Source organism: Scomber japonicus, chromosome 9 (assembly GCF_027409825.1).
Source record: "Scomber japonicus isolate fScoJap1 chromosome 9, fScoJap1.pri, whole genome shotgun sequence".
Taxonomy (NCBI): domain Eukaryota; kingdom Metazoa; phylum Chordata; class Actinopteri; order Scombriformes; family Scombridae; genus Scomber; species Scomber japonicus.
In genome coordinates, this window is record NC_070586.1 from 39,723,670 (window position 1) to 39,747,170 (window position 23,501).

Genomic DNA, 23,501 nt, shown 5'->3' on the forward strand with positions numbered 1-23,501 from the left:
AGAAAATATTCATTCAGTTTTGTTCACCTGCCAGTAGGCAACAGTATTGAGCCAGAAATGTTGGTAATTGCTTCACCCAACTGTTGAAGAATAACGCAAGCTGTTGATTGGAGACACTCTGCTGGTGTTTGTAATGTTAGACTAAATAAATACATACAATGTTTAATTTACACAAACGCTGTAAAGGATAATGATTTATTTTGAAGCCTAAGACGCGGAAGTGCTGGTGAAAAATGGTAGGTTGAAGTGCAATTTAGTCCATCATTGACATGTTAATAGCACTTATCTTTTATAATAGATGTTGGCCAAATGTATTAAACAACAGGAAGAACAGCGCACAAATACTTACAATAAACTCTGTAACCTGTAAGTTGATAATAACGTAATGCAATGAACTACTGCAGCTGTCCAGCCATCCAGTCATCCAGCCCTCAGTAGTTTTCCATTGATCCTGCCTCTGCCCCACTCAGCCTGTCAGCCACACCCACCTCATCAGTTCACTCTACTCACCTGTGCACACAGCTGCCTCTCATCACATGAAATCAGCCTAGTATATTCTCACCAGCTCCACACTCACTCCTTTGCCATGCGAGACTTTCCAGCATTCTCCTGCCTGTCTTCCCGGTACCGACCTCGCCTGTCACTGATTCCCCTGCTTCGTCTGCCTCCTGGTAAATCGACCCAGCCTTCTGTCCCTGACCAAGAGTTTAGCATCTCTTCTCCTGATTCCTGTTTGCCGGTTTCCGAAATGTTTGCCTGTCTGCCGGAGTCTGAGTAAACCGTTGAATTTTTACCACTGTTTCTGAGTCCTTTGTACTGCAATTGGGTCCATACACCACCCGTTACAGTACAATCTGGCCAGACATGGACCCAGCAGGACCACCTTCACCACATAATCGGTTTGAGAGGATTGAGAACGCGCTCATGCAACATGAGCAGAGAATGGAGGAGGCTGCTGCATACGCCAGACGAGCTGCAGAGGCCAACGCCATTGCAGCCCTCTCCGCCCAGTTGCAACAGCTGATGTCCACTCGTCCTCCTGCAGTTCCAGTCCCCACACCGGAACCTCCTGTTCCAGCTCTGCCACAGCCCAGGATGATCTCCGAGCACCGAGTGGGAACCCCAGAGCGATATGATGGGAATCCTGAACTCTGCGGTCCATTCCTGACCTCCTGCTCCTTACTCTTCAGCCTGCAGCCATACATGTTCGCCACCGAGGAAGCCAGGGTGGCGTATGTGATCAGCAACCTGACCAGCAGAGCCCTCCTCTGGGGAACAGAAGAGTGGGAGAGGCGGACTCCCGCCTGTGCATCATTCCAGGCCTTCTCTGAGGAGCTACGCAAGGTCTTAGGGTTGGGCGCTTCCGGTTCTGATGCTGCTCGTGATCTGCTCTCCCTGTGCCAAGGGAACCAGTCAGGGCCCGTCGGAGCAACTGGAACACTGCGGCTCTGCGCGATGCTTTTCTGCATGGTCTGGCAGACTACATTAAAGATGAATTGGTTTCCTATCCTCTACCTTCCACACTTGATGAACTCATTGAGCTTACTGTCCGGCTGGACCTCCGCATCCAGGCCCGGAGAAGGGAGAGGAGACAGAACACCCCTGGTCGTCTCGACCCAGCCCGCTGACCAGGTTCCTCAACTGCTTCCGGTTCCTCTTCACCTGTTACGGATAATGTGTAGAGCCTGAGCCCATGCAGGTGGGCCACACCAAGCTTACACCTGAAAAGCGAGAGTGGGGAACCTGTGCATGTACTGTGGTGAAGCTGGACATTTTATCTCCCGCTGCCCGTTAAAAGACAGGGCTCACCAGTGAGTGAGGAAGTCCTGGTGACACACGGCAGCAAAGTCTTCCTCCTCAAGCTTACGCCCCTGGTTCCAAGTCAAGCTCCTCCTTCCTGGTGGTGCACACACCCTGCCCACTTTCATAGACTCTGGTGCAGATGCCAACATTTTGGCTGAGAGCTTGGCCATACAACTAGAGAGGGCTCCGCTTGACACCCCAATCCCTGCCAAGGCCCTTGATAGCCATCTTCTGGGGACTGTCACTCATCTGACTTCTCCTGTCCACAGGCTGCTCTCCGGTAACCACCATGAGAACATCCGGTTTCACCTCCTGTCATCTTCCAACATTCCACTGATCCTAGGCTACCCTTGGCTCTGTCGACACAGCCCCCACATTGACTGGGCCACAGGGGCCATCCTCGGTTGGGGGAACTCCTGTCACCAGGTCTGCCTTAAAGAGGCCTCCGTACCCCAGCAGACAACGCACCCCAGTTCCTGTCCTGACTTGTCCAGAGTTCCTGCCGAGTACCATGACTTCCGGGAGGTGTTCAGTAAGGCTAAGGTGACTTCATTGCCCCCTCATCGGCCGTATGACTGCTCCATTGACCTGATGCCTGGCACTTCACCTCCCAAGGGGCGTCTGTACTCCCTGTCTTGTCCTGAACGGGAGTCCATGGAGTCCTACATAAATGACTCCCTGGCTGCTGGTATTATCCGTCCTTCATCGTCTCCTGCTGGGGCCGGATTCTTCTTTGTGGAGAAGAAGGACAAGACCCTGCGCCCCTGCATTGATTACCGGTTACTCAATGACATCACTATAAAAAACCGGTACCCTCTTCCCCTCATCTCCTCAGCCTTCGAGTTACTTCAAGGGGCCATGATCTTCACCATGCTCAACTTCCGTAATGCCTACCACCTTGTCCGCATCAGAGAGGGGGATGAATGGAAGACTGCTTTTAACACACCCACCGGACATTATGAATATTTGGTGACGCCATTCGGCCTCACCAATGCCCCGGCAGTCTTCCAGGCCTTGGTTAACGACATCCTCAGAGACATGATTGACAAGTATGTTTTCGTCTATTTAGACGACATCCTCATTTTCTCCAAGTCCCGCGAAGAGCATATCCACCAAGTCCAGACGGTCCTCCAACGCCTGCTGGAGAACTCCCTTTTCGTGAAGGCCGAAAAGTGTGAGTTTCACACACAGTCCGTGTCATTCTTGGGTTACATTGTGGCCAAGGGTCGCCTGGAGATGGATCCTGCCAAGGTGGACGCAGTGATGTGTTGGCCAGTCCCTGAAACCCGTAAGAAGTTGCAGCAGTTCCTGAGCTTTGCCAATTTTTACAGGCGTTTCATCCGCAACTATAGCTCCATCGCGGCCCCTCTCACAGCCCTGACATCTTCCAAGACTCCCTTCCGATGGTCCCATTCTGCAGATACTGCCTTTCAGACCCTGAGGGACCGCTTCAGCTCTGTGCCCATCCTCCAAGTCCCAGACGCTGAGCGGCAGGTCGTCGTGGAGGTGGATGCATCAGACGTGGGTGTATGGGCTGTGCTGTCCCAGCGAGCAGCCAGTGACCAGAAGCTCCACCCATGTGCCTTTTTTCTCTCGGCGTCTTTCCCCAGCTGAGAGAAATTATGAGATTGGTAACCAGGAGCTCCTAGCTGTTAAACTGGCCCTGGAGGAGTGGCGGCACTGGCTGGAGGGGACGAAGCAGCCCTTCCTGGTATGGGCGGACCACAAGAACCTGGAGTAAAATTGGGAAATTGAGGAGAGAGTGAGAGCTACTACAGTGGCTCAGCCTGGTCCTAGTGCCTGCCCAACTGGTTGCTTGTTCGTGCCTGCAGCTCTGAGGTCGGATGTACTCCAGTGGGCCCATGGTTCAAGGTTGACCTGCCATCCTGGGATCCAGAGAACCCGGGATGTCCTTCTACAACGTTTCTGGTGGCCCACGTTACAGGAGGACACCCGGGAGTATGTCAGAGCCTGCCAGACCTGCAACCAGAACAAAGCATCGCACCAACCCCCATCCGGCCTCCTGCAGTCTCTCCCGGTACCACATCGCCCCTGGTCCCACATTTCAGTGGACTTTGTGACGGGCCTGCCACCATCGGATGGGAAGACGGCCATTCTGACCATTGTGGACCGCTTCTCTAAGATGGCCCACTTTGTGTCCTTGTCTAAGCTCCCGTCAGCTAAAGAGACAGCCCAGCAGTTACATGTTTATCGTAACGGAGCATGAGAGACAACATAATAATCCACGGGCCGCCTGAGACAAATAAAGAAACTTATCAGTCCACGGAGCAACTGGTGAAAGCTTTCATGAAAGAAAACCTCAAGATGGATGAGAATGAGGTCGAAGCCATCCATTTCTCCAGAGCGCACCAGATTGGGCATGCTGACACATCCAAACAGAGAAGTCGTTCCATTGTGGCAAAAGTACTTGATACAAAGATGAAAATGTCCATCATGAGAAGAGGAAAGGAACTGCGCGATACAAACTTCTCCATCAGTGACCACTATCACCGGAGATCCTGAGGAGACGCAGGCTGCTGACAAAAAGGCCCGTCTTGTCATTGACAAACTTTACATCGACGGGAAGCTCTACAGTAACTCCGAAATTACTTACTTACTGTAAACACGAGCCGGTAAAATTTCAACTTGGTGCTGTCTGCTCATGTAAACAGTCGCATACATCAAATGTCATCAGAGCGACAGGTTACCATGGATACTTGTCAACAAATCCGGGCTATGCTGTGATAAGAAACTGCAGATTCGTCACGGTGATGTAGCCCACGGTTTTTCGTTTCTTCAATTGTTCTTCTTTTTCTTTTCCATATTTATTCATTTTTTCTTTTTCCTTCTCATTCTAAGTGACTTCAAATTATGCAGATAGGGTATGGCTGATACATATCTTTTTTTTCCGTTTGTTTTTTGTTTTCTCTCTCATCGGATAATGTTGAATTCCCTTATCCCGTTTTTTCAACACACACATACAGGCACACACAGACAGACACACATACATCAAATCAAATCATTATTACTTTTTCTCAAAACACAGCAAGAAAAGGAAAAAAAACAAAACAAAGCACATATATATTTCTGTTTATTGAATCATGTCCACAATTAAATGTGTAAGCTGGAACATATGTGGAATTGGGAGTCAGGCAAAACAACTTAAAGTCATTAATCATCTGCTCAAAATACAAGCTGACATTTGTCTATTGCAAGAAACTCATTTAACTGATACTAGAAACACAGTTTTGAAATCTACGCATTTTCCTCAAATCTTTACTTCAAATTGCAATTCAAGACAAAGAGGGGTTGCAATAAAGTGATTAATCAATCACAATAATATCCTCCATGCTCATGGCTGCTGTGGCTTGATTGTCTGTGGCTGGTCTCAGATTGCCTTAACAAATGTCCCGAATCTAACTAATCTGAGTGGATGATTGTGACGGCCCCAGAGCCTGTTGCCTTGGTACTGTGTATTGTCTGTGTCTGTTGCAGGTCCTTGGCTGGGCGGAGCCAGGGTGCCAGGTGATGAGCTCATTGGGAACACCTGGCCAGTGTTCCCCAAGTTACTTAAGCCGCCTGCCCAGATGATTTGTGTGCTGGTCTCTTCAGCCAACACCACCCTCAGTCTGCTTTTGTTGTGTTTCTTTATCTTGTTTTAACATTGACAACATGCACCACATATTTCTCACTGCTTTCCTACACCTCCAGACACTACTGATACTGACTTCCACACCTCATCTTAGTTGTTTTTGTTAGCCTTCTTTAATAAAAGTTAATTGTTTGATATTCAGTCCGTGTACATCTCCCTCTTTTGTTGCGGCCTGGAGCCGGTCGTAACATAATGGGGGCTCGTCGATTTTGATTAGAAAGCCGGGTTTTGTTGTACTTTTTCTGTCTTTCTGATGGATTTAGTCTTTGTTAGTTTAGTTAAAGTAATTTGGTTTGTTTGAGCGCTTTGTTTGCATGAGGGCACATGGTAAGTTTGTTTGAGTGGCTGTGTGGAGACAGCCTGTGCGCCCTAATGTGAAAATGACGTCAGGTGAGAGGGATTCCCCTTTTTGGCTGTGACGTAGGTAGCCTTATTTGGTAAGTTTTGCGCTCTGGGAGATGTACTTTGAGGCCTTGAGTTTAGGCATATTTTTTTTGGTGTTTGTAGCTGAAGTAAAGTGTTTTTTCGCCTTGCAACTGTTGTTCGCTGAGACAAAGGAAGGTAAGTGTTGATCCACCTGTGTGTGCTTTTCCGTAGGAGTGGTTCCCCTTGTAGGAGTGAGCGGTGTCTCCCCTTTGGGTTTCGCCCGGGGGGGGGGGGGGGGGGGGGGGGGTTTGTGGTGTTGGGGTACGGCGGTTAGAGCTTCCTTTCCCCTTTTCCCTAAAGTTGCTCGGGAGCACTTCCGTGGCTCCGGGGTGGTTGCCGGTTTTCTGGTCGCCTCTCTCGGTCCAGCGGGCTTTAAGTGCGTAAGTACCCGCCGCTACGCCTCATGAAGACTAGGGGGGGAGTTATATAGTTAGATTTTTGGTTAGGTAGTCAGATAGCGGGGAAGCTCCGTTTTGAGGCCGCCTATTCCTCTGGTGCACACTGGTGGTTTTCAAACACATTGCATTCTTTTGTTCTCAGGTGAATATTGGTAAATATGGAGGAAATTGTGCACGAGGGATCAGCTTGTTAAGATAGCTGAGTATTACGAGGTTGATGTTGGTGACAAAAGAGTTAAAGAGACTGTGAGGGCCAATTTGAAGGTGAATTTGATGAAAATGAATGTGTTGGGCACTGTAGAGGCTGCTGCTGCATCCGGGGGCACGGAGGACTTGTCTCCGCCTGTCATACTGGGTCCTGATGCTGCTGGTTTGACTTTTGAACAACAGAAGGAGTTGCTAGTGTTGCGCATGCAGTTAGAGCGAGAGAAGGTAGTTGCAGTGGAAAAGATGTGGCAGGGTATTGAGATGGAGAAGGAAAAGATGCGACAGGGTATTGAGATGGAGAAGGTGGTGTCTTTGGAGAAAATCAGAACGGCAGAACTTGAACTGCAAAGGCAGAGGCTCACTTTGTTTAGTGAGGGGAAAGTTGCGGCTGATGTCTTGCTGGCTGACAATCCCCCTGTTTCAGGTGGGACTCTGGCAAAGTCTGATGTTTTGGGTGATTTGAGGCTCGTGCCCAAATTTAATGAGAGAGATCCGGATGTTTTCTTTTCCATGTTTGAGCGGCTAGCTGAGGCTCGGGGGTGGCCTGATTCCACTTGTACATTAATGTTGCAATGTGTATTAACCGGCAGGGCTCAGGAGGCTTATGCTGCTTTGAGTAATAGTGATTGTGTGCGGTATGATTTGGTGAAGTCTGCTGTTCTCAAAGCGTATGAGCTGGTTCCTGAAGCGTATCACCAGCGATTTAGGAGTGTGAGGAGAGGTGACAAGTCTCATTTGGAGTTTGCGCGTGATTTGTCCACTCATTTTGATCGTTGGTGTGCTGCAGCTGAGGTTAATTCTTATGAGGCTCTGCGTGACTTGACAATTTAAAAACTCTGTACCAGAGCGCATTGCTACTTACATTAATGAGCGCTCAGTTAAGACGGTAGCTAAAGCCGCTGCTTTGGCGGATGACTATGTTCTGACACACGGTGGGGAGTGTTCTGGTGTTCGGGGTGGCAGCGGACACAGGGAAAATTCCTCGGCCGGGGGTACTTGGTCTGGTCGTCCAGTAAGACCTGTTGTGCTGGAGCAGAGAAGTGAACGTGGTAGGCATGACTCTGACAAAACTTGTAATTATTGTCATAAACGAGGGCACTGGAGAAGAGACTGTTATGCTTTGAAATCGAGGACTAAGCAGGCTGGAGCTAGTGGGAATCCCAAGCCAGCAATGTTTGTTGCACCTGTTGTTGAGCAGGCTTCTGAGCTGTCTAGTTGTGAGGTGAAGCCACAAGTGTCTAGTCCAGAGTTGCAGTCTTACTTGCCTTTCATCACTGATGGTTTTGTCTCTCTGGTAGGGAGTGATGAGAAAGTGCGCGTGAAAATTTTGCGTGACACAGGTGCTTTTGATTCATTCATTTTAGCATCAGCCCTACCATTTTCAGATGACACCTACATGGGTTCTTTCATTCCGGTGCTTGGAATGGAATTGAAAGTTCTGCGTGTACCTCTGCATAAAATGATGCTGTTCTGTGATTTGTTTCAGGGTGAGGTGGCCATCGGCGTGCGACCGGCTTTGCCTGTGGATGGTGTTACCATGATTTTGGGTAATGATATAGCGGGAAGTCGGGTGTGGGCTGATGTTGCGTCTCCTGCTATTGTGGTTTCAGCGCCACTGGTTAGCAGTAAGCCTGATAAAAGTGAAGCAGAGTTTCCTGATGTGTTTACGGCGTGCGCCGTGACACGTGCAATGAAGCATGCACAGTCAGATGAAATGAACTCCACTGAAAGTAATGACTCTCCACAGCAGCATAATGTAACATGTCTTGATGTTCCTTGGTCTGTTTCTCGCAGTGATTTGGTGGCAGCGCAGCGGGCTGACTGTTCCCTTAAGAGTCTGCTGGAGGTGGCTCGTCCTGCTGGTGAAGTGAAAAATCACGCTCAGTGTTATTTTGTTGACAATGATGCGTTGATGAGAAAGTGGGTGCCTCAGTGGGAGCATTTTGTTGGTGACCCTGTTTACCAAGTTGTTGTGCCTTCCAGGTTCCGGGGGATGGTGTTGCAGGTTTCACACGATGAGTCTGGCCATTTAGGCGTCAGGAAAACGTACGATCGGATCCTGAGGTATTTTTTTTGGCCTTGGCTGAAAAGAGATGTTTCGGCTTATATAAAGTCATGCCACACAGCTGACCAGTAAACCTAACCAGAGCCTAAAACCCGCTCCACTATGCCCAATACCAGCTTTGTGTCAACCTTTTGAGCATCTTATTATTGATTGTGTGGGTCCGTTGCCTCCGTCTAAGTCTGGTGCTACTTACCTGTTGACAGTGATGTGCCACAGCACGAGGTATCCAGCTGCGTATCCTTTACGCACGATCACGGCCAGGTCTGTGGTGCGTGCTTTGTCCCAGTTTGTGTCTATCTTTGGTGTTCCCAGGGTCATTCAATCAGATCAGGGGTCTAACTTTTCATCCCATTTGTTTGCGCAGATTTTGAAGCAGCTACGCATTAAGCACAACCAGGCATCTGCTTACCATGCGCAGAGCCAGGGCGCCTTAGAGCGTTTCCATCAGACGCTTAAGTCAATGTTGCGCGCTTTTTGTGTTCAAATGAATGGAGATTGGGAAGAGGGTTTGCCCTGGCTGCTGCTGGCTGCAAGGGAGGTTGTCCAGGAGAGCACGGGGTTTAGTCCCAACGACCTGGTGTTTGGCCATACTGTGCGGGGTCCTTTAGCACTATTGCAGGATGGTTTGAAGGAGGCAAAACCACCACAAAATCTGGTTGAGTATGTCAATGGCTTTCGGTATAGGCTGTATAAAGCCCAGGAGGTGGCTAGGAGCAAGTTGACGTCTGCACAGGGCAAGATGAAAAAACTTTATGATCGCCAGGTTGAGAATCGTGTTTTTCTCCCAGGGGATCAGGTGCTTGCTTTGTTGCCTATTGTGACCTCTCCCTTTCAGGCGAAGTTTTCTGGTCCACATTCGATTGTGAGGAAAGTGTCAGATCAGAATTATGTGATTGCTACTCCAGATCGCAGGTCTCCTACACAGCTCTGTCACGTTAATTTGTTGCCATATTACACTCGTGCGCATCAGCCAGCCGATCAGAAGGATCAGTTGTCGTGTGTCCATCCTGCTTGTTTGTCAGTGTCAGTGTCTCCTCCTGCTGTGGCAGAGCAAGGGGGGGAGGACGTGTCAGGCCCTGACGAAGCTGTACTTTATGGACGGCTTAAAAATTCAGAGTCTTTGTGGGATTTGGATGGCTTGCTTAGCCATTTGGAGGTTGTTAAGCGCAATCAGTTAGCTGATTTGATTAGGAGTTATCCATGTCTGTTTGGAGATACGCCCACTCGCACACATCTGATAGAGCACGATATAGATGTGGGGGATTGTAAACCTATTAAGCAGAGGTTCTATCGTGTTCATCCAGAGAAGCGCAGGTTTCTTGATGCAGAGGTTAAGTATATGCTCGAGAATGGTATTGCAGCGCCATCCTGTTCCAGCTGGGCGTCACCGTGTCTGCTTGTGCCAAAGTCGGATAACACTCCTAGATTTTGTTCAGACTTCCGCAAGGTCAATAATGTTACAAAGTCAGATTCCTTTCCACTTCCTCGCATGGAAGATTGTATTGACCAGGTGGGGTCTGCGAAATTTGTCAGTAAGTTTGATTTGCTGAAAGGCTACTGGCAGGTCCCCTTGTCAGAGAGAGCAAGAGAGATTTCTGCTTTTATTACGCCCACAGGTTTGTATTCCTATCATGTAATGCCCTTCGGTCTGCGTAATGCGCCAGCAACTTTCCAGCGCTTGATGAACAGGGTTGTTGGAGATCTGGAAGGTTGTGCGGTTTATCTAGATGATGTGGTCATTTATTCCGATGACTGGGATGTTCATCTGGACCGTATCGAGAGTTTGTTTGACCGCCTGGCTCACGCACATTTAACTGTGAATCTCGCTAAATGCGAGTTTGCGAAGGCCACTGTTTCCTATCTGGGTCGTGTGGTGGGTCAAGGCAGCGTATGTCCGGTGCGTGCTAAAGTGCGGGCTATTGATGGTTATGCTCCGCCCACGACTAAGAAGGAGCTTATGCGTTTTTTGGGCCTGGTGGGCTATTACCGGTGTTTTTGTCGGAACTTCTCCACGGTAGTTGCGGCCCTTACACATCTGTTGAAGAAGAATGAAAAGTATGTTTGGTCCTCAGAGTGCCAGAAGGCTTTTGAGAGTGTTAAATCACTCATTTGTGATGCTCCTGTGTTGGCTGCTCCACAGTGGGAGAAGCCTTTTAAACTGGAGGTAGATGCAAGCTATGTGGGGGCAGGAGCAGTGTTGTTACAGCCTGATGAGCTAGGAGTGGATAAGCCACTTTGTTTCTTTTCAAGGAAATTTAATAAACACCAGTTGAATTATTCCGTAATTGAAAAGGAAACCCTTGCTTTAATCTTGGCTTTGCAACATTTCAGTGTGTATGTAGGCTCTGGGCCTGTGGTCGTCTTTACTGATCACAACCCACTGACTTTCCTCAGTTCTCTGCAGAGTCCCAACCAGAGGCTGATTCTCTGGGCTTTGCTGCTCCAGTCCTATAGTCTTAACATTCGCCATATCAAGGGACGAGACAATGTGGTGGCAGACGCATTGTCTCGTGCTCCATGTGACTGATGATATTTATTGTGTATTTTTGCTGTGTTCTGTTCCATGTTCCTGTAGGCTCTCTCTCTTCTCTTAAATCAGCTTCCAGGTACCAGTTGCTGAGGATAGATGGGGGTTTAAGGGTTATTGTGGAGCAGAAGCGGTGAGGTGTTTTTTTTATTGTATATGTTCATGTGTGTGTATATATGTTCGCATATATATGCATGTGTGTATGTGTATATATGTATTCATATTTCATATTGTAGTTTATGCTTATGTAAAATTTTGGGTTGACCTGATGGGTTAGATATAGCTTTATTTGACAGAGTGAGTTGGTTGTTTAGGAGCCAGGGTTCCCTCTGGGACCCTGACTTTATGGGGGGGGGGGGTGTGACGGCCCCAGAGCCTGTTGCCTTGGTACTGTGTATTGTCTGTGTCTGTTGCAGGTCCTTGGCTGGGCGGAGCCAGGGTGCCAGGTGATGAGCTCATTGGGAACACCTGGCCAGTGTTCCCCAAGTTACTTAAGCCGCCTGCCCAGATGATTTGTGTGCTGGTCTCTTCAGCCAACACCACCCTCAGTCTGCTTTTGTTGTGTTTCTTTATCTTGTTTTAACATTGACAACATGCACCACATATTTCTCACTGCTTTCCTACACCTCCAGACACTACTGATACTGACTTCCACACCTCATCTTAGTTGTTTTTGTTAGCCTTCTTTAATAAAAGTTAATTGTTTGATATTCAGTCCGTGTACATCTCCCTCTTTTGTTGCGGCCTGGAGCCGGTCGTAACAATGATTTACAGAATAAGGTTGGTAATCCAGTGAACTGAGAAGTGTTGAAATTAAGCACTTCTCCTTCCTTGCAATGGCTGGTGCTGAAGTGTCTCTGCAAACAATCTGGTACGCCATTGAATGCAACAAAGGAGATCTGATGAACAGTGAGCTCAAATGAGGATAACCTTGAGGACCTGACTAAATATGTGCTATCACTTGAGAAGGATAATGCCTACCTGAAGGATAAAGTTGATGATGCGGAGAATAGAAGCCGCTCGTCAAACCTTTGTTTCCTCAATGTCCCTGAGCAAAGCGAGGGTAGGGATATGATGACGTTCCTGAATCAACTTATTTCACAACTTTTGGGCAAAGAGAACTTCTCCACACCGCCCATTATTGAAAGGGCGCACCATTCTCCCTCCTTCAGCTCCAGCTCACGATCCTCTCCTTGGCCTATTCTTGCAAAGTTCTTACATTTCCAGGATAAAGTGAGAATCCTACGTCTTTTGATGACATAAAGGCACGGCTGAGGAAAACGAACATGGACTATGCGTTACTTTACCCGGCTACTCTGAAGGTGACGGTGAATGGGACACAGAAGAGATTCGACACCCCGAAGGAGGCCGCTGCGCTTCTACATTCACTGGAACAGAGACGTGGGGACACAGCTTCCCAGTGATATGTTTGTTTGCTAGCCTATGTGGCTTTATGTTATCTGATTTCATCCATACACATAATGTGAGTATGTTCTGATTGCTCCTCATCTGCGCACATACAGTATGTGCATAACATTTTATGTTTACATTTTGTATATACACCAAGTTATAGCAAACTCAAGTTTTTGTTTATGTGTGAATGTCAGGGAAGGACAGGGTGCAGCCTCATTCATTCATTACTGAGTAGGGCTGCAGCGATTTGTCAACGTTGTCAACAAAAATCGATAATAGAAATAGTCGACAATGAATTCCATTGTCGACTATTGTCGCCAGATGTGTTTTTCCAACAGAGTGAGGCATCTCACTTAATTACAATCTCTGCCGAGAGTCGCACATGCTTCACATACGTCTCTGTCGACTTTTGGGATACGGCGAATAAAAAGATTACTTGCAAGGTTTGCAAAGCAGACCTTGCGTATCACGGCAGCACCTCGGTGATGCACGAACATTTAAAGGGAAAGCACGTCGGGCAGTTGAACGAAACGGAGTCTGACTCGCCTCGGTAAGTTTCAAGTAACATTCAAGCCAGTACATTTTGTTTTTGATGTACATTGTACATTTTATACGCGTTTTTTCGCTTTAAAAGAGAGCTTTAACGTTATGCCTGACTGTACCTGACAAACGTATTTTAAATTAAATGCATGCAGTCCGAAGAAGAGAGCCACCATGGACCCCTTTCTGCAAAAGAGGCAGATGTGCACCCCGCAACAGGCGACTGTCCTCACTGAGTCAGTATTGCAGATGCTGATCTATGATATGAGGCCGCTCTCTGTGGTTGATGGTACCGGGTTTCAACAGATGATAGCCCAGTTCAACCCAGACTACATCCTGCCATCCAGAACCCATTTCACCCACTTGATGGAGCAGAAATACAGTACAACGTTTCTGAATGTAATTGTTTAAAATACACACACACACACGCACACTTCATAATTCATATAAACAATCACACATATTTCATACAAGCAATCAAATCATTAAATTTCATTTAAAATCAATTATATATTTCATTCATATAGTATATTTTTATTTATATATATATATATATATATATATTAAAATAGCTGAAATACATAACTTAATTTTGGTAAAATCATAGAGTAGCTGCAATTATTAAAACTGTAAAACTTGTATGTTGAATAGTTTCTTTTGACATGTAGGTTTTTGCACTTTAAATATTTACAAAAATCAACTTTTGTGTTTAAAGGTAAAGGAGATCCTAAAAGAGGGTTAGACAGAGGCATATCTTGGAGTTTCGTGTCACTTCATCACCAAAGACTGGCAAATGAAGACTTTGAACCTCGCCACTCTACCTGTGGAGGAGAGGCATACTGCTGCGAACATCATGATATGGATGGAAGAGGTGATAGAGAAATTTGACATCTTGCCTAGCAAAATTAAAGCAATAGTACACGACAACGGGTCTAACATGGTGGCGGCAGCTCAACTCCTGGAAGAAAAACCCAGTTGGTCTTCAGTCCGCTGTGCTGGGCACACCCTCCAACTTACCATCCACAGTGCCCTCAAAGAGCCCAGCATCAACAAAGCTACTGGTGCTGCAAGAAGCTTAGTGGAGCACTTTAGGAGCTGGCAAATTCAAAACTGAAGAAGAAGCAGCAGCAAATGAACACAACAGAGCACAAGCTCTGAGGACGTCAGTACACGATGTAATAGTACTTATTACATGGTGGAGAGACTCCTGGAGCAGCAATGGCCAGTCACTGGAACTCTCTCTGACACTGAGGTAACACCAAGAGGCAAACACTACTTTGACCTGAAACCAGAGCAGTGGGTGCTACTTGAAGAGCTGGTGCAAGGGTTGGTGCCTTTTGAATGTGCTACCGTTTTCCTCAGTGGACAGGAGTATGCTACTGCTTCATGTCTTCCACAGCTGGTCAAAGGGCTGCAACGGTCCACACAGCAAACCCAGTTTGAGACAAGCTCAGAAAAGCCTTTCGAGCCTTTGCAGGAAAAGGAATAAGTGAGTGATGGGAGAATCTTAACACTGTGTCTGTAGAGAGACACACCCACTTGTTCTTGCAGCTGCCTTCGATCCAAGATTCAGAAAGATGAAGTTTATCTCACCTGAAGATGGCACAAGGGTGCAAAGTACAGTTGAAGTTCTTGCCATAAAAGAAGCAAAGGCCGAGACTGGAATACATGATGACCCTGAGCTACAGCAGAGGATGGGTAATGTCCCAGGGGGAAAGTCAGCGCTGGATAACTTGCTTCAGTCTGACACTGACAGTCTGAGTGAGGAAGAGGAGGAAACCCAGGAGGACAAAAAAATCCAAATGGTGAGGAGGGAAGTTCAGATGTTCTTCACAGAGGCACCAATAGCCAAAAAGGATGACCCTCTCAGCTGGTGGAGAGAAAATGAGGGGCGTTTTCCCACACTGTCAAACCTAGCAAGATCTCTTCTGTGCATTCCTGCAACATCCACCCCGGCAGAGCGAATCTTCTCAGCAGCAGGAAATATCTGCTCCCAGAAGAGAGCAAGCCTCACACGACAGCATGTGGATATGCTGACTTTTCTTAGTATGAATAAACTGAACGACATGAACCTGAGCCTCATGTTGATTTTAAACCTGGTCTGTCCACCATGACAGGTTTGTGTCCAGGTTGTATCACACCTTTTTCTTTTTTTATGAGGCCTGTACAGAGTGTGGAAGAGGTTTAATATTGCCCTGCAGGTTAGGTGGCAGGGTCAGCCCCCATTGTATTTGGGCTTTTTTTGTTTTTGTATAATAGTTCCTGTTCAGATCTGTTTTTCTCCAAGCTCAATGACTGTTTTTATTGTAATAAGCAGTTTCAGAGTTTTGCTCTCAGTGAGCCATGTGTAGCGGGTTTACTTACACGGTATGAAAAATAAACGACGCTTGTGTACATGGAATGTAAGAGGGGTCCATAGTGCGATTAAGAGAAGGAAAATACTCACCTTTCTGAAAAAAGAACACATTGATATTGCACTTATACAGGAAACACATTTAGACGATGTAGAACATCTGAAACTATGGCAGGGTATGGTTGAGCAGGTATTTTTCTCCTCATTTACTTGAAGAAGTAGAGGGGTGGCAATTCTAGTGAGAAAGAATCTTCCTTTTTCAATGATAGAATGTGTTAAAGACAAAAATGGTAGGTATGTTATAATCAAGGGGGTCCTGCAAGGTACAGTTATTTCTATACTGAATATTTATTACCCACCTGCTCACCCATCAGATTTTATAACTAAAGTATTTCTAGATTTCTCAGAGATTTGCTCAGATATTTCCATAGTGGGTGGAGATTTTAATTGTATACTGAATCCCCTTATTGACAGACTCCCCCACAAAGTTTCGCCTCTTTCTCCGCAAGCTAAGTCACTCAATTCTATATGTGAGGATTTAGGATTTGTTGATGTATGGAGGACAATTCATCCTTTGGATAAAGAGTACACTTTTTTTCTGCTCGCCATAAATGTCATACTAGGATTGATTACTTTTTTTTACCTGGTCTCTCCTTACATTCAGTTTTATCTTGGGCAATAGGCAGTCATCTCAGACCATGCCAATGTGGTGCTGGATCTCTCTCTTAAAGGTATGGGAACCAGAGTAAAATACTGGAGACTGAATACAACTATTTTAAAGGACCATACCTTTGTATCCTATTTTAATTCTGAGTTTAGATATTTTCTGTCTATTAACTCTCAGTCGACAGATAACCCTGCCCTCCTGTGGGAAACTACTAAGGCATATACTAGAGGGGTTATTATTTCATTTTCAGCCAGCAAACGGCGGGAAAAACTGAGGAAGAAAAATGTGTTAATGACTGAACTTAAAACAAAGGAAAGAACCTATGTTGACTCTCCAACTCCTGCTTTATTGCGAGGAATATCTGCAGTCAGATCAACCTTAGATAACCTACATACGCAGGATGAAGAGACCAAACTTAAATTTACTAGACAAAGATTTTATGAATATGGGAATAAACCTGGAAAGTATTTAGCGCACCTTACCAAAAAAAGATCTGAATCACAATCTATTGCAGTCATTTGTGATGCTCAGAATAATCGCATATATGATAATAAGTTTATAAATCACACCTTTAAAGAATTTTATTGTAGATTGTATGCATCTGAACAACCACCTGACGCACCTGACTTGATGGAGATTTTTTTTTCTCAGCTTAATTTGCCTACTATATCAACTGAGCAACAAACTAAACTTAACGCTCCCATTTCCAGAGAGGAAGTATAGTGCTATAAAAACCTTACAAAATGGAAAAGCCCCTGGACCTGATGGGTTTAGTAGCAAATTTTATAAAGAATTTGGTGATTTATTAGCAGATCCATTGCTCGGCATGTTTAATTATTCTTTTTTGCATAATAGACTTCCTCAGACTCTAAGAGAAGCAAATATTTCTCTCATACCGAAAAAGGGGAAGTGCGCAGAGTCTTGCTCCTCTTATAGACCAATAGCTCTTCTTAATGTCGACCGGAAGATACTTTCAAAAATTCTCGGTACTCGACTTGAAGATCTCCTGCCTAAAATCATAAAAGAAGATCAAACAGGTTTTATAAAAGTTCGTAACTCCCGTAACAATGTCAGATGCCTTCTCAATGTAATTCAGGTTTTCCAGCAAAAATATATTGATGGTCTAGTGCTTTCTCTGGATGCTGAGAAAGCCTTTGACCGGGTAGAATGGGCTTATTTATTTTATGCTTTAAATAAATTTGGTCTAGGGGAAAATTTCATTAGGTGGGTCAAAATTCTGTATGATAGCCCTCAGGCGGCTATTTTGACTAATGGGCTTAAATCGGACAGTTTTCCTTTGTATAGAGGAATGAGACAAGGCTGCCCCTTGTCGTCCCTCTTATTTGCTGTTGCCATTGAACCCTTAGCAGAGGCCATAAGGATGGCACCTGTTATACAGGGTCTGCTAGTTGATTATGAGCACAAGATAAGTCTATATGCAGATGATGTTTTGATATTTTTCTCCAATCCGGAGGCATGTATACCAGCTCTACTTAACATTATTGATCTATTTAGCAAATTTTATAATTAATTTGACCAAGTCTAAAGCCATGCCACTTGGGAGCCTTCGATACCACCTTCTTTTCCCTTTAAGTGGTCTCCTGCAGGTTTTGTATATTTAGGTGTATTCGTAACCCCTAAATTTAAGCAAATGTATAAAGCCAACTTTGTTCCCTTGTTCGAGAAGGTGAGGCAGGATTTAGACCGATGGAACTCTTTACCTGTCTCCTGGCTAGGATGTATATCTTTGGTCAAAATGAATGTATTACCTCGATTGTTATACCCCATCCAAATGATTCCGGTCATATTTTCAAATAGGGTGATAAAAGACTTAACTGGCTGGCTCAGTGGCGGTTTTTGCTATGGGCAATGTGGGCAACCGCCCGGGGCGCAATCTACTCGGGGGCGCACGAGCGTCCTCAAAAAAAAAAAATCGCCAGTTTTATAGACTAATACCGCTCATTTCCACATTAAGTTGGTGCAGTGGGCGATGAGGCACCCCTACTATCACCTCAACTTGCTGCTGAGAGTCATGTATACAGGTTGTGTGTGTCAGAAGAAAAGGCAAAGGGGAGGGGGCGGGGGATCAACTTGCGACTGCAGAGGCTATGAGCAGGTTGTGAGTGAGTCTGACTCTCAGAGGAAAAGTAAGGGAGGGAGGGGGGCGGGGGATAGACTGACCTGTGATGATTATGATCCCAGGCCACACAACACAAACTGCTGCTTCCAAATAAATAGTAATACATTTATAAAATTAATACAGACCCGTTATAGCTACATGTAAGTTATTGGGTTATGTGAAAATGCATAAAAAAAAGAAAAAAGTTTTACATACTATATTTCATTTATTCACCTTATTTTTTTTGTGTGGTGAAGGATTTGTGCAATTTACATTGGTGTTAACATACTACATGTCATTTATTTATCTTAATTTCTTTCCTGTATAGGACCGCCTCTGGGCTGGCTAATTTCTTTCATATGGAGTAAGCGCAGACCCAACTCTAAATTGGCTACATTGCAACTGCCAAGGTTCTGTAGGGGGTTTAGACTTACCAAATATCAGAACATATCAGTCGTGTACCCACATGACATATATTTACGATTGGGTTGTAAACAACTCAAACTCTATTTGGTTGGGAGTTGAAGCTTCCCTTTCAAAGTATCCATTAAGGGACTTGCTGTTTTTTAAGAAATTTAAAAATATCAAACTGAGTTGCAACAATCCAATTACGCTTAATACAGTTAAGGCCTGGCGATTAGTACATCGACTTGAGGGAAGGTCAAAGTTCACATCTATTTTCACCCCTATTGTGAATAATCCTGATTTCCAGCCTGGGATGGTTGATACTGGTTTTGTAAAATGGAGGGATGATGGTGTTCATAGATTGAGGGATTTACTCTCTAATAATGTGGTTATGACATTTGAACAAATGATAAAGAAATATTCTATCCCCAGACATGACTTCTTCCGCTATCTGCAGATAAGGCATTATGTCCTGCCCAGTACTACCTTAGTTGAGGACCATGAAAGCTCTCCTGTTGAGAAATTATTATTTTTAACAGATAGAGAGATATCCGTAAGTTTATTGTATAAAGCCATGTTTTTCACGCCCACGATTAGGTTGCAGAAGCTTAACGGCACATGGGAGAAGGAGCTAAACATCATAATTGATGATGAAGAATGGAAGGATGTCTGGAGACATGCTAAATCAATTTCAGTTTGCAATCGTGCCCAAGCAATGCAGGTAAAAATTATACACAGAATGCACATATCCCCCAACCGCAGACATCATTTCAATCCTACTCACTCACCCATGTACCTTAAATGCAAGATGGAAACTGGTACCCTAACTCATTGTTTTTGGTCATGTCGGAAACTGCAAATGTATTGCTCTAATGTATTATTTGAAATGGAGAAGATATTTGGTTTAAAACTGGAAATGGACCCAGTGTCTCTTATTTTGGGCCTCCCAAGTCGACGTTTAACATCAAACATAATAAGAGGCTGTATTGTATTCTCGCTTATGCAGCTAGGAAGAATATTTTGTTACAATGGATCAATGAAAAGGTACCAACTGTTAAAGGCTGACAAGGAGTAGTGTTTGATCGTGTGCCATTAGAATACCTTACATGCATATTACATTTAAAAATCCGACCAGTTCTATAAAGTCTGGGAACCCTATTTGAACTATGTAGAGCCTGGTATCTCTAATATAATGTTGCAGGGATTTGCTTGACTGCTCATACCGTACATTTTATTTATTTATTTATTTTTATTTTTTTTACTGTAACCCCAATAATTATTTACATAGCTAGATCTGAGCTGACAGTTGTTTTTTGGGGGGGTTTTTTTGTCTGTTTTGTTTTTTTTAATTTGTTTGTTCTGTTTGTTTGCTTGTTTTGATTCTCATTCATGTGAACCACATTATGTATTCACCCTTTACTTGTAAAAGTTAAAAAAATGAATAAAAATATTGTTAAAAAAATTTAAAAAACAAATAAACGCAGACAGTTTGATACTGTCAAAAAGAAACTTTGTGATGCGGACATCAGGTACTCTCTTCGCTACCCTTGTACGCTTAGAGCAGTGGTTCCCAAACTTTTTGTGCCCAAGGCACACCAAAGGACAAATAAAAATTTCAAGGCACACCTATTGTGCAAAATAGCCTTATAACACGTGTTATCACTAATATCATCTGTTTATCTGTTAAGTTTATAATTATTTACTAATGCCAAATAAGATATGACAAAGACAACTATTCTACTCATGAAATATTTATTAACAAAATACTTCACAAAAATATTTAAACTTTATGAAATTGGGCTTCATCAAACACACCCATTTCAAACAGACAGGTGAGGCAAAGGAAACAGAAAATTAGCAGAGAACTGTCCATGAGAAAGCTACACTGTCCATGGTCCTGAATCTGACCCACAAATTATAACTGTAACATTTAGAATCAGGCTTTTTTTGTATATATTCTGCCTACTAACAAATCAGTGGGACACATGTGCCTGTCGGGGCGCACAGATTTTTTTAATCCTTGGTGGCACTGAGGAGAGGGCCACTCGCAAGTCCTGCTCAACAGAGAGCCGTGACCTGGTCTTGTTCTTCATGTAAACAAGAGTGGAGAACGCCAACTCACACAGGTAGGTGGTGGGGAAATGAAGAAGTTGGTCGATCGCGCAGGTGGAGATGGTTGGATATTCTGATGCACAAACCAACCAAAACTGATCGAGTGTGAGCTCACTAAATTTTAGTTTCAGCGTGCGGTCCGCTCGGAGCTCTGCGCTCTCCTCTCTCTCCTTCATAGTGAGCTTCTCGGTTGAGGACTCGGACTCCTGGTTGAATGGGTCTCGGATCCAGTCATTGTCCTCGATGTCGGCCACACGTGGAAAATAGCGCTCAAACCTCTCTTTTAAGGTCTGAAGGTGTTCGGCATATATAGCGCGCTCACTGGCTGCCTGTGGCGCAGCTGATGCCAGCGGGAACATGTTCATGGAGCCCTGTTCCAAAGCCTCGCGCCACAGGGTCAGTTTGCCCATAAACCCCCGAATCTTGTCTGTGGATGATAAAATGTTTTCATTCCTGCCCTGAAGCTTGGCGTTTAACTCGTTGAGATGCCCAAATATGTCTGCAAGGTAAGCCAGCCTGGCGCACCACCTCTCATCCGCGAGCCTGTCCTTATGCGGGACAGCGTGTTCACGTGAAAATTCCAAAAGCTCTTCCCGAAGCTCGTAAAAACGGGATAGGACTTTCCCCCGAGACAACCACCGTACCTCTGTGTGGAGGATCAGGCTTTGGTGGTCGGCTCCCATCTCAGCGCACAGCTGGGAGAAAAGGCGAGATTTCAGGGGCCTTGATTTGATGTAATTCACCATCTGCACAGCCTGATTCAGCACCTCAGTCAACTCCGGGGGCATCGTTTTGGCAACTAATGCCTCTCGGTGCAAAATGCAGTGGTTGGTCACTATCTGTGGATTTTGTGCTTTTACCTTTGCAATAAAGCCTCTCACTCTCCCCGTCATGCATGCCGCACCATCCGTGCACAGACTGACGCACATACTCCAGCACAGATTGTTTTCTTTTAAGTAGTTATCAGTTACCTTGAATATTTCTTCTCCCGTTGTATGGCTTGCCATTTCTTTACAGAAGAAAAAAGTCTCTTTAATAGAGTCGCCGTCAACATACCTGACGTTTGCCAGGAGCTGGGCAGCCCCACTTATGTCGGTCGACTCATCTATTTGAAGAGAAAATCTGCCGCTCGCCTGCAGTTTCTCTGTTAAATGTTGTTCAATGTCTTCTGACATGTCATCGATTCTTCTTTTGATTGTGTTATCAGATGCCGGCACCTTGGATAGCTCATTTGCGGCATCTGGACCCAGCATGACACCTGCAATTTTTTTGCAAGCCGCTCTTTTGAAATAGGCCAGGTTTCTCTCTGCGTGGAAGGGATGTTTGGTTTCCAAGTGCCTCTTCAGCTTGCTTGGAACCATATTAGCATTAGCTAACTTCTCCCGACAGAGGACGCACTCCGGCTGAGGAATGTTGACATCCCCGGTCCAACTGAAGCCATAAGACAGGTAACTTTCATGATACTGTCGGCTGACAGTTTTTTTCCTCTTTTCTTTCGGTGGGTTGTCGGACTCGGCAGTCTCTGCACTGGTGGTTGGTGGTTTGCTCCGCACGAGAAAGCGCTCCATTTTCCCTCTTGTTTATGTTTTAATGTTGTGTTGACCTACTGCCTTTGATGTGTCACAGTCTAAAATTCCCACCTGCGCAACTGCGCGAACAGCGAAATGTGGGATCCTCATTGAGGATTTTTTATATAGTTTTTAGATAAAGAGTTTGCCTCTGTATTATGGAATGAGTGCATTCAAAGTAGTATAGTAAATTAAAATAATTATTTTTGTCTAGTTGTATACTATATTGCAGTAGGCTATGGTTGTCACAAAATCCCACGGCACACTTGGACTTACCTCAAGGCACACCAGTGTGCCACGGCACACAGTTTGGGAACCACTGGCTTAGAGTGATTGTGGATGGAAAGCCAAAGTTCTTCAGAAGCGCCGATGATGCAGAGACTTTCTTCAGTGACTCCACCATGGATAGATCCATGGATTCCACCGGTCTGTCTCCATGACAGCCCTGTGAGTAACTCATCCTGCTAATGTTGGCAGCTAATATCCAATTCTTGCCTGCAAACTTTCACTCTTGGATCTCCCCACATGACCGGAACATTGTTGAGTCATTACTCTTCCTTGGTGCCTTTTAGTTTCTTACTCTTTTGTTTTTTTACTTGCTAAATCAACTTTTTTGCCATGGATCTACTGTATATCACTTGTGTGTGAGTTTCCACTGTGTGTTTACGTATACTGCTCCGCCAGTGAAGTCAGGTTACCAGGTTCCAGCAGATACTGTTGTGAGACCTTTGCCTATAACTGTCAATAAGGCTGATTGCTGTCTCTTTCATTATTATTGCCTCTTGATGTCCTATTGGCCTAATAACCTTTTGTTCCACATTTTTTCTCTGCGGCTGCATGATTATAAGCTGCATGATATTAAAATGTAGGCCATATTATTTATTTTATTTATTTATTTTTTGTCTGCATATTTTGAATTAAATAGGGCCCTTATTTCTACTGGCATAATATTGCAATCTGAGTCTTTGATTTAAGACCTATTCAAGGTGTTACTACATTGTACGTGTGTGTGTGTGTGTGTGTGTGTTTATGTGTGTAAGTGTGTGTTCTGTCTATTCTTGTCCTTGCTGCCCGCTCTCATCACTTTATCTCCCCCCACTCAAACTTTTTCATCTGAAATGTCATTTTTTTTCTATAAGACACAATTGATTTAGTGAAAGGACTAAAGATTATTCACCTAAACATTCGGAGTCTTGTCAAAAATTGACATTTACTCGTCATAAACCAAACATTATTACTATTTCTG

The 23,501-nt window shown here is 45.0% G+C and overlaps 1 protein-coding gene across 1 annotated transcript; it reads right to left on the bottom strand.

Annotated features, from left to right (window-relative positions):
- Window positions 1-20,548: 20,548 nt before the first annotated feature.
- LOC128365008 (zinc finger BED domain-containing protein 5-like) lies at window positions 20,549-22,255 on the bottom strand. Its single transcript, XM_053325623.1, has one exon. It carries the CDS (start codon window positions 22,253-22,255, stop codon window positions 20,549-20,551), a length of 1,707 nt encoding a protein of 568 aa, XP_053181598.1.
- Between the last annotated feature and the right edge of the window lie 1,246 nt (window positions 22,256-23,501).